This window comes from Procambarus clarkii, chromosome 19 (assembly GCF_040958095.1).
Source record: "Procambarus clarkii isolate CNS0578487 chromosome 19, FALCON_Pclarkii_2.0, whole genome shotgun sequence".
In the NCBI taxonomy this organism is placed as follows: Eukaryota; Metazoa; Arthropoda; class Malacostraca; order Decapoda; family Cambaridae; genus Procambarus; species Procambarus clarkii.
In genome coordinates this window covers 34,890,490-34,902,747 of record NC_091168.1, presented here as the reverse complement: position 1 = coordinate 34,902,747, position 12,258 = coordinate 34,890,490, and the positions used below count along the sequence as shown (strand labels likewise).

Sequence of the window (12,258 nt, the reverse complement as noted above, 5' to 3'; positions counted from 1 at the left end):
CGAGGGTGGGAATGTGAATGTCGAGGGTGGAAATGTGAATGCCGAGGGTGGGAATGTGAATGCCGAGGGTGGGGTAAAATGTTTGTGAGGTTAGATGTTCATGCAGGTGAATGCTCCCTCCTGAGATAGAATGAAGCATGTGTTCAGGGGGTTGTAGAGAGTGAAAGGAAGTCTTAAAATTTCCAGAAATAATAAGTAAGTTAAGTAAATATTGGAAGGAACTGAAGCATTTCCAGAGGAATTTCATAAAATATTAAATGATGAGTTGATTGTGCTGGATCATCATTTGTAATAATGCTGTAAAAATGATTTGATGACTTTTGTAACACCACGATAGCTATTGTTTATACATTTTACTGTTGATTCTTGCATCCCTATATAATCTGGTATAATTAATTGTAGGGTTGTGGTGGTTAAGCTGGAAGGAGGTTCACCACTTCAGAATCTGCCCGAGCCCAGTAAGCTGCCACTCAGTACGTACGAAGAGGTTCACCGCTCTCCTTCCTCCACTGGTGCTTATGTTGCCGAGGCATTCTCTGGGTAAGTCATATATAATGTACTCCAAATCTATACCAATGTAAGCAGAGTCAGTAAGCAAACACTCGTGCCTAGGGTGTGCACTCTGTTTGCATGCATGAACTACTCCTGGTGGTGCGAGTGAGAACGCGGCGACACTGAAATGTGTAAACTCTTTTCAGTTTTCTCACCTTAATGTGAGAAAACACCTTTTCTCACCTTTCTCTGTGGCTCATTTGGGCACTCAGTTTCCACCTGTGTCCCCTTGTGCGTGTTCCCCTTGTGTTAAATAGACTGTCTTTATCTACCCTATCAATCCCCTTCAGAATCTTGAATGTGGTGATCATGTCCCCCCTAACTCTTCTGTCTTCCAGCGAAGTGAGGTTTAATTCCCGTAGTCTCTCCTCGTAGCTCATACCTCTCAGCTCGGGTACTAGTCTGGTGGCAAACCTTTGAACCTTTTCCAGTTTAGTCTTATCCTTGACTAGATATGGACTCCATGCTGGGGCTGCATACTCCAGGATTGGCCTGACATATGTGGTATACAAAGTTCTGAATGATTCTTTACACAAGTTTCTGAATGCCGTTCGTATGTTGGCCAGCCTGGCATATGCCGCTGATGTTATCCGCTTGATATGTGCTGCAGGAGACAGGTCTGGCGTGATATCAACCCCCAAGTCTTTTTCCTTCTCTGACTCCTGAAGAATTTCCTCTCCCAGATGATACCTTGTATCTGGCCTCCTGCTCCCTACACCTATCTTCATTACATTACATTTGGTTGGGTTAAACTCTAACAACCATTTGTTCGACCATTCCTTCAGCTTGTCTAGGTCTTCTTGAAGCCTCAAACAGTCCTCTTCTGTTTTAATCCTTCTCATAATTTTAGCATCGTCCGCAAACATTGAGAGAAATGAATCGATACCCTCCGGGAGATCATTTACATATATCAGAAACAAGATAGGACCGAGTACAGAGCCCTGTGGGACTCCACTGGTGACTTCACGCCAATCGGAGGTCTCACCCCTCACCGTAACTCTCTGCTTCCTATTGCTTAGATACTCCCTTATCCACTGGAGCACCTTACCAGCTACACCTGCCTGTCTCTCCAGCTTATGTACCAGCCTCTTATGCGGTACTGTGTCAAAGGCTTTCCGACAATCCAAGAAAATGCAGTCCGCCCAGCCCTCTCTTTCTTGCTTAATCTGTGTCACCTGATCGTAGAATTCTATCAAGCCTGTAAGGCAAGATTTACCCTCCCTGAATCCATGTTGGCGATTTGTCACGAAGTCCCTTCTCTCCAGATGTATTACCAGGTTTTTTCTCACGATCTTCTCCATCACCTTGCATGGTATACAAGTCAAGGACACTGGCCTGTAGTTCAGTGCCTCTTGTCTGTCGCCCTTTTTGTATATTGGGACCACATTCGCCGTCTTCCATATTTCTGGTAGGTCTCCCGTCTCTAGTGATTTACTATACACTATGGAGAGTGGCAAGCAAAGTGCCTCTGCACACTCTTTCAGTACCCATGGTGAGATCCCATCTGGACCAACCGCCTTTCTAACATCCAGATCCAGCAGGTGTCTCTTGACCTCCTCTCTCGTAATTTCGAACTCCTCCAAGGCCGCCTGGTTTACCTCCCTTTCTCCTAGCACAGTGACCTCACCCTGTTCTATTGTGAAGACCTCCTGGAACCTCTTGTTGAGTTCCTCACACACCTCTCTGTCATTCTCTGTATACCTGTCCTCGCCTGTTCTAAGTTTCAATACCTGTTCTTTCACTGTTGTTTTCCTTCTGATGTGACTGTGGAGTAGCTTTGGTTCGATCTTGGCTTTGTTTGCTATATCATTTTCAAAATTTTTCTTGTGTGGTTTGGTCATCATGCAAAATAGCTTAGAGTGATTAATAGCAGTATTACAATTACAATTTATTTTTTTATTAAGATAGTAGTTAAAAATTTTGAAATGTCTTATTGCTTGTGGTTGTTTTGAGAGGTTTTAAATTGATCATATTAAAGTGAAGGGTAATTCATTTTTATCAAACCCTCAACAATTTCTCATCAGAATTCTGTTGTATTTGGTATACAGATATTTAGGAAATCCACTTGTGTCCTGTAATACTTCGGTTTGAAAGTACAGTATCAAAAAATGCAACCTAGAAATAATCTTAAATGTATGCAAACACACCAGAATACAACAAGAGAAAGAAGACATAGTAAACTGAATTTCCCTAGACTCAAAAATCATTTAATACTGCTCTTCACAGAAGGCTTGACCATAAGATGGAGAGGCACATTAGAGTAAATGGATTCACACTGTAAAGATGTTGCGAGTGGGATCTCTCAAGGCTGTCCTGAGACCATTAATGAACCCTCTTCCAACCTTCACCCTCCCCCCCCCCCATCCCCTCCCAGGCAAATTTTGTCAAAATGACATTGATGTAATAGTGAGTCAATGAGTCGGTGTTGATCGAGCTTTGATTAAATGTTACTTGAGCATGTTATGTTTGTTGGGTACCTAACGTATGTGCCAGAGGATTGTGTTTACTTATGTCAGTACAGGATTTGCAAATGATTGAAGCTATTGGAAGGAGTATTATTATTATTATTATTATTATTATTATTATTATTATTATTATTATTATTATTATTATTATTATTATTATAAATCGACACCATAAGGTGAAGGCAACTGCAGGAGTCAGAAAGAGGAAATAGACTTGGGAATATAATTCCAAGGCTAACACCGAAACACACACAAACAGGATAAAATTGGCAAAATGTCAGAAGCAGAAAAACATTATAACAGTATTTAAAATCCCTAAACACCGACACTTAGACGACAATTTGCACAGCATACATCTGTAGTAGAGTGCAACTGTTCTCCAACAAAATATATTTGGTGGCCCTGATTTGTTTTAGTATGGACTGTGTTCCCTTTCAACCTCCCCCCCCCCCCTCACCCTCTCCATGCCCAGGTTTTGTGTTTTGTTTAGTTTTTCCATTATTTTGAGCACTACTACTACTACTGTACTGCATAGTGTATATAGGTGTTTTTGGAGAGACTTCCTCAAGAGCTCCTCGAGTTGAGTGCTGATCTGGCCTGGCTTACAGGGGATGCACTGGGCCTACCTGTGCATACAGGGAGCCTGGACCAGAATCTGATGCTCTCTATCGGGTGACAGGAACCTGGGAAGTGGAGATCAATTCCAAAACCATTACCGGATTGAGAAGATTTCTTAGCTACAGCAACTCGTCCCTAGACGGCCGACTCGGCCCCTAGGGAGCCGGTCAGCCGAGCGGACAGCATGCTGGACTTGTGATCCTGTGGTCCCAGGTTCAATCCTGGGCGCCGGCAAGAAACAATGGGTAGAGTTTCTTTCACCCCATGCCCCTGTTACCTAGCAGTGAAATAGGTGCCTGGGTGTTAGTCAGCTGTCACGGGCTGCTTTCTGGGGGGGGAAGCCTGGTCGAGGACCGGGCCGTGGGGACACTAAAGCCCCGAAATCATCTCAAGATAACCTCAAGAAGATAACCTAGATGACAGCACCCACAGCTCAAGGCACACTCAGTCTTGAACTGTCCAGTGGAGAACCCCACAATGAATGGGGAAGGAGAAGAACCCCACAATGCATGGGGAAGGAGGAGAACCCCACAATGCATGGGGAAGGAAGAGAACCCCACAATGCATGGGGAAGGAGAAGAACCCCACAATGCATGGGGAAGGAGAAGAACCCCACAATGCATGGGGAAGGAGGAGAACCCCACAATGCATGGGGAAGGAAGAGAACCCCACAATGCATGGGGAAGGAAGAGAACCCCACAATGCATGGTGAAGGAGAATAACCCCACAATGCATGGGGAAGGAGAATAACCTCACAATGTATGGGGAAGGAGAATAACCCCACAATGCATGGGGAAGGAGAAGAACCCCACAATGCATGGGGGAAGGAGAAGAACCCCACAATGCATGGGGAAGGAAGAGAACCCCACAATGCATGGTGAAGGAAGAGAACCCCACAATGCATGGGGAAGGAAGAGAACCTCACAATGCATGGGGAAGGAGAACCTCACAATGCATGGGGAAGGAAGAGAACCTCACAATGCATGGGGAAGGAGGAGAACCTCACAATGCATGGGGAAGGAAGAGAACCTCACAATGCATGGGGAAGGAAGAGAACCTCACAATGCATGGGGAAGGAGGAGAACCTCACAATGCATGGGGAAGGAGGAGAACCCCACAATGCATGGGGAAGGAGGAGAACCCCACAATGCATGGGGAAGGAGGAGAACCCCACAATGCACGGGGAAGGAGGAGAACCCCACAATGCATGGGGAAGGAGGAGAACCCCACAATGCATGGGGAAGGAGGAGAACCCCACAATGCATGGGGAAGGAGGAGAACCCCACAATGCATGGGGAAGGAGGAGAACCCCACAATGCATGGGGAAGGAGGAGAACCCCACAATGCATGGGGAAGGAGGAGAACCCCACAATGCATGGGGAAGGAGGAGAACCTCACAATGCATGGGGAAGGAGAAGAACCCCACAATGCATGGGGAAGGAGAAGAACCTCACAATGCATGGGGAAGGAGGAGAACCCCACAATGCATGGGGAAGGAGGAACACAACAGTGATGGGGAGCCACTGAGAGCCCCACCAGAAATACATATTGTATTACATTCAATGGTATATTTCTGGAAAGGCCTCCTCAGTAGCTCTCCAAAGCTACTGTAGTTAAATAAAGATATTGCACTCTACAACACTAGAAAATTAATTGACCAATGGTTATCATTTCATATATATATATATATACACAAAAGTTCTTTGGGTTACCTTTTATATCCTGAAAGTTTTAAAATTGTGTAAGTGTAGACAATTTGTGGCAGATTCTATAAAGATTAAAGGGAGAAGGTGCAGTATATTTTAAAAGATGACTGTAAGCCAAAACAATTTATAAATATATTGGTATTAATCTTTCAGGTGGAACATAAAGGATAAGTACCTACTCCTGGGCGATGGAAAAGTTGTGGGTAACTGGTCTGGAGGCTGTTCTTCGTGCTTGGGGGAAATAAACCCAGGAGGCGAAATGGCAGCATTTCGTGGCACTCCGGGACAGACTGCCGTCGTTCCCGCCACCCGAGGAAACAGGCGTTCTCTGCTGTCTCTTCAAGTTGCGCCACCTGTAGTAGATGGTCTCCTATCAATGGAATCCAATTACACGGGCTTCATAGTAATGTCAGGTGAGACATGTATTCTGCTCCAAGTCTAGTAATTTGATACTAGAAATAGTGTTTTAATACTCGCATGAGATGATTGGTTTCCAACCCTCGCGGTACGTCCAGTTTCCATTATTTTCACTTATAGTTGTAATAATTACTGCATTTTATTAGGGCAAATTATAAAACATGTAATTTAGCAGATTTGAACCCAAATAACATGGAAAAGTAAATTTGTCAAAACATACAAATAAAAGAAGACTCCACCCAAACAATCCACCCGCCTTTTCACTAAAAAATGGCAAAATGTTTTTGTTTAAGGATTTAAAACTAGGGTGGCACAGTAGCTTTAACTAAGTTTTCAACTACAGAAATGCACCTCTAAAATTTTACTGTAATTTTGTTTGTTCATTTTAGTACAATCGGAGGATGGAAAATTGCTGACGGCATTTAGTGAATACTTCCCTGTGGTTCAGCCTATTGAGGATGTGGTGGACACGGGGCCCCCCACTCGTATATCCGAGATGCAAATTATTTATGTCGCTACGGGACTCTTCACATTTCTCCTCCTGCTCAGTATTGGACTGTGCACCCTTCTATGTTTTTACCGAAGACGAAATAAGCATCTGGAAGAGGAAGAGGTTGCAGAGAGTCTGTCTGGTTCTCTTGGGTAAGATACTGGATTTTTCAGGTTGATTTGTTTAGAGTATATGGTATCACTATTTAGTAGGCGTTGAGTAATCAAGGTTTTTATTATTCACTGTTGCCGTTTTCTTTTTCAAAGTTATATACCACTTGGTTCCCTAGGCAAGGTCCAGCTTGTGCCTTGGACAGGATCAGCACATAGACAAGACACATTGACATACCACACTGGCACAGGAGGAATCTATTCAAGCATCCCTAATGGGTCATACCTGTTCAAGGAAGACACCAGAAACCCAGTCTATATTGGAATAACCTCTAGATGGGTCTCATACGAACTCAAAATCATTTTAATTTTTTTTTGTCATTACTAGGACTCCGAAGTCGCGCTCATTAATCACTAGTTGGCAGCACTGACATGTAAATAGAGCACCCTGACTGGGGCACATAATGTTCTTCCCAACTGGTTCCTCCATACAGGTCAGGCAAACACCAAAAAACATCAATTCTGTGATTTGTTTATTCTTAGAAACTCATGTTTTTGTTGTCCTGCAAGCTTATGCTTTAAGTGGACACTTCTTGTTCACACGTATGGTACGGTATACACAGTTTTTTGCAGGTCCCAACTTACTCACTAAATAATATTCTCTGTTCTGGCTGGATTATGGACCTGTTGTGATATTCCCAACTTAAGAGCAGCTTTACAGTCACAGCTGTTTGTTACTTAGTTGTGGGACGAGGACATATGTGCTGGGCTCAAGTGTTTACGTATATTTAGTCTCTTCATCACTCAAGTGTAGAGCACAATTCCTTTTGTTACACTTGTGTCACGTCTTGGCTGAGTGGTTTGTAGCTTTGTCTTTTCTAGTTTGTTTCAATCACAGATTATTCTTGTCCTTGCATCTCTTAGGGGTAGATATGTTTTGGTTAAGATATGTTGAGAACTCGAGCTTTAGCACCCCGATTTCTTCATCATTTTGTGGTCTGGAGCAGAGGTCCTGGCTACAGCTCTGCTCATTTGGGTTTACCTTGGTGTGTATTAAAAGCAATATCTAGCTCTATAGTCCTGCCTCATAGTTAATGTACCTGGTGCATTTATTCTTTTCGATGTACAAGTAGTAAGTCATACTTGCTTCTGAAATGGTAAATGGTGATTGTTTCCATCACCTCAGAGTCGGTTTTACTCTGCTTGTTTAAAACTCGTACTACAAATGAGTATTTCCTTATATTTCTCCAGCTCATCTGTCTCTCTTACTTCCACCAATGTTCCCTCATTGTTTAGTCCCTCACCTGTAAAAGACTGCCTCTTATTCATTTTGTCTTATATAACTTTCTCCACTTTGCTAGATACTCTTGTACAATCATTTGCTGATCTGCATGAATGGCCTGTTGGCTCATACGAGGCAGCTCTTATTATCCCATACGGGGTAGCGCCTATTATCCCTTATAAGGCAGCTTCTATTGGTCCATACGAAGCAGCTCCTATTGGTCCATACGAGGCAGCTCCTATTGGTCTATACGAGGCAGCTCCTATTGGTCCATATGAGGCAGCTCCTATTGGTCCATACGAGGCAGCTCCTATTGGTCCATGCGAGGCAGCTCCTATTGATCTGTACGAGGCATCTGCTATTGGCTCATATGGGGCAGTTCCTATTTATATCCTCCCAGACTCACTCATATATATGCAGAGAGTAAGTCACAATAAGTCATTTGATAAGATCGTTATTGCTCCAGTGCAGAGTGCCACTGTACCCCATCATGACTCCCTCCCCTGGGACCTTCAGGGATCTTGGCTTAGGAAGCATCTGAATATCTTAGTCAGAAAGGAACTTTTCACGTTCCATCAAAACCTAATTTTGACCTACCTCTTTCGTGCTATACCAGGTACAGTATACAGTGCTGTAATTATGTATATATCATTGTGCAGAAAATTTGTCCTAGAAAAATCATAATTCATCTTTATTACACATAATTTAGTTTATATTTTGGATATCATACAGACCCATTTCATCATTCTTAGGACTACCCAGACTTAATATTCAAATCGTCCGTCATTAGTATGCATATCTTCCAATTGATTGGTACCAAACAGTCTCACTAAAACACCCACTAAAGCATCCTTTCTTTTTGTTTTTAATTTAACTTTTGTCGTGACAGAGTATATAGATCCAACAGCCTCCCATGACCCGACACGTACTATGAAGTGCAGTACGTGTTCGAGAAGTGTGCCTCGGGAAGTCATTCGTCACTCACTATTACTCGTCTGTTATTAATAGATAGTTTCCCTCATTACTCTTTTATTTTTGTTTCATAATATTTATCACTCTTCATTCTCACTTTCTATCTCCATTCTTACTCTCTGTTCTTACTTCCGCTCTTCATTCTCACGTCCTCTCTTCATTCTCACTTCCTCTCAGCTTGTTACATAAACCTGACACATGAAACTTTATTGTCTTTAAAACTTTTCACTTCTAGCTTCTTTCATCCCTTATGTGTTCCTCTCACATTCCACACAGCCATACGAGCCTGCCTTTGCTTTCTGTGGCCGGGGCAAGCACGGGCCCCAGATCCGAGGCCGATTATGCTGTTGGTGGGGAGGAGCTACAGAAGATGGTGGGGTCGCCACATCCCTATGGAACGCCGTACTCCAGCTGCATATTCCAATTTAGGTCGAATATATATGTTGTGAATACTATTTGTAGCTTTGCTCCATCCATATACGTAGCAGCTATCCTAATATTCGCCAGTATCGCATAGGATTCTCTGACTGTGGCATTTGTATATTTTTTTCCGGTGATGGGTTTTCATCTGCTGTATAATCACTCTTAATTAAGATCATTTCTTGATCTAATTCTTGCAAATTTTCTCACACAGTTGCTGTGAGTTTACACTTACCAGTTCGTGCTTGTTTTGCTGGGAGGAGAGATCTAGGTCCTGGATCGTGCCTCTTAGCTATCTGTAGTGTGGGTCAATTACAGCTGACCTTCCATTGCTTAGTAATACAGTATCTGCTTTTAAAGATGGGTTTGGTGCTGGTCTGTACTACTGCCTCTTCTTGATTAATCCATTTGTTTACTATACATATATTAAGAGAGTTTTTACTTATGGTTCATCTCTGCATCCAGGTTCCTTTGGCACCCTGTCATTCTGTTTTTGGGCAAAACAGAGTTTTATTGCAGAGAATAAGATACAATAACATGGCTGAAACAAGCAACCCAACCCACACATGAAATGAAATGAAAGTGACAACTTTTGGTCTGGCCTGGATTCTCTACCATCCCACTCCTCCTATGTCAGGACTAGATAAGGGTCCAGAATGGGCCAAAACTTTGTCATTTTTATTTCATATCTTGTGTGTAGTTTGGGTTACAGATTGTTATTGTTCACTCTGTCTCTCAGAATCTTGTACTATGTCATGTTTTCTCTGGCTCTTCTTCAGCTATATTAGGTTAAGTTTCATTAGCCAGTTCTTATGTCCCAGGTTCCTTGTCTCTGGAATTAACCTTATGACAAATCTTTGGACCACCTTGAACTTTGTACCTCTTCAAGATGAGAGTTCCTTACAAGTGCTGGATACTTGTCTTAATGTTGGCTGTGTGTAATGTTTTGAATATTGGATTATTAATTAGTTAATTCTTCTTTAATTCTCAAGTGTTCATTCATACCTGCTCTTAAAGTTGTGTATGGAGGTGGCCTTAGGGCAAATAAAATTTACACTTACAAAATAAATACTATTGATTTTTGTTCACGTTGTACCTGTGCCTCTTCATTTTATCTCTCCACCTGGGATAGTGTTCCTGTCCACTGTGTCATTGTGTCAGACTGAGCACTTTTGTTTTATTTCTTGTGTAAGGTATCTTGTGTTTGACACAGTTGGGGCTCCTTGCCTGGGCCACATGTACCGGGACTGGTCTAGTATGTTTGGCTGTTTCACATAAGCTGTTAATTTTATTTTATTTCTGTGCCCCTGACATTAAAGTTTGTATTACATCCAGAGTCAGGCACTTATTATTCCGATTCATGTAACTTCTTCCCTTCTGTTCTCTAACGCTTCTCTGGTCTCCTGTTCCTTATTCCTATTCTTATTGATTTATGTTTGCTAAGACTTATCTACCCACTCCTGCAGGGTGTTTGGGTCTTCCTGCGGCAGTCTACAATCCTCATCAGTACTGTATTTGCTTTTCTCATTAGCTTGACATAATTTGTAAATATTGACATATAGGAGCTTAGCATCTTGTGTACATTGTTTACGTACATCGAGAACAGTAGGTGCCCAAGGCAGGAGCCCCCCTGTGGAACCCCTCTTGCCACTTCTCTGCACTCTTAACATTTCTTCTTTCAGAATTCCTGCTTGTGATGACCTGTCTTCATATATTTTACCATAAATGACTTTCAACCTTCTGGTGATTTTAGCGCCAAAAAAAATTCCTGCCATCTATCATTCTCTTAGTAAATATATTCTTCTTGTTAGCTTTCTGTTTATCTTTTAAAGAAGTTTACAACTGTTTTGTCTCGTTTTGGTTAATTCTGATTTTAAAACTTTATTGTCTGTTTTATTGTATCATTTTTCAATTTGATTTGTGATTTTTATATCTCCATTTTCATGTTTCTTGTAGTTTGGGCATTTTCTTAACCTTTTGCATCACATGTGAACATGTCCACACTACCTGAATCACCCTTGCCCTTTTGGCAAATAATTGAAGTCCACAACATAATTAAAGTAAGTACTTATCTTTGCCGGACCACATTAGTGACTTAGCGATGATAGATCTCCTCTTGTGACTGTATTTGTAGTGTTTCTGGGGGCGAGCTCTGTCGACTCCCTGGAGCTATCCAGGCTGATATGGATATATTAGCTTTCTGGCATCAGTCAATGTGCATGGAGTTCTTGCCTATCGGGAACCACGAGCCAGAATCTGCCCCCCCCACCTCAGAGAGGCACGAGGAGCAATGGCCTATAGAAACACCCGTATGGTTGGAAGTCCACACAGGGACTATGGTATGTCCCGTCTTGGTTCCTATGGACTATGGTATGTCCCAGCCATCTTGGTCTTTGGGCCGGGTTCTCTCTTTTCTCTCTCCTCGGTTTGTAGTGGTCCATTCAGTTCGGGATTGTTTTTCTAAGGCCCTTTTTTCCTGTTGGCATTGGCCTGTGGGGGTCGGGTTGGAGAGCTTCATGCTCTCCTCCGGCGCAGGGGTTTCTGCTCTTCCAGTCCTGGTGGTTGGTTTGTTCAGTTGCAGCCGTCTCCTTCTATTCTGGCAAAGAACTGCTGCTTTCTGGAGGGGTCCTTGGGTTGTTGATGCTTGGTTGGTCAGGTCGGGGGTGCATCATGTGTTGTGTCCGGTTGCTGCTCTCCGCCTTTATTTGTGCGCCACAGCTTCGGTGGCCGGGGATGCTCTTTGGGTTGACCCGGTTTCCCTCCTTCTCTGTTCGTGGGCTAGGGTCTACTAGGTCGTCCGCAGGGTTATTAAGTCTAGCCAGCCTGCAGTCTATCCTTGTGCCCACGATGTTCGTAAGTTTGCTGCCTTGGCTGCCGTCTTTGGTAACATGTCTTGGGTTGACATTCGGGCATGGGGTTTTTGGAGGTCAAACAGGGTCCTGGTCACTCGCTACCTTGTCAGTGTCCCTGGACCTAGTAAGGTCTGCGTTGCATTGGGCTGGTGGTTGCGCCCAGTTGTCTCAACTTTGTGTTGAGGAGTGAGGACTGACCACCTTCCAGGTAAGTCCCTGTATTTTTCCTTGTCTTTGGGTAGTTAGCTCCGGGTAGCCGACGGGGCTACCCCCAGAAAACCAGCTATGAATGTAATGAAATGCCATTTTCTGGGTGAACCCCGGAGGCTCTCTAGCATCCCTCCGTCCCTCCGGTGGGCAGTGTTTTCACATGT

The 12,258-nt window shown here is 43.3% G+C and overlaps 1 protein-coding gene across 5 annotated transcripts in view; it reads left to right on the top strand.

The window, feature by feature from the left end:
* The window catches only part of Ptp69D (Protein tyrosine phosphatase 69D), a 107,777-nt gene that overhangs the window by 44,796 nt on the left and 50,723 nt on the right, over positions 1-12,258 (top strand). For 4 of the 5 annotated variants that reach the window (XR_011229127.1, XR_011229126.1, XR_011229125.1 and 1 more), the window contains exons 12-15: positions 403-540; positions 5,495-5,754; positions 6,148-6,400; positions 8,889-9,041. Coding sequence is in view for 2 of the 5 variants with exons in the window: in XM_045741117.2 (XP_045597073.1) it covers positions 403-540; positions 5,495-5,754; positions 6,148-6,400; positions 8,889-9,041 (804 nt within the window). In the remaining 3 variants the exon portion in view is untranslated. The remainder of the gene's footprint in view (positions 1-402; positions 541-5,494; positions 5,755-6,147; positions 6,401-8,888; positions 9,042-12,258) is intronic. The other variant, XM_045741118.2, reaches the window with a different exon arrangement.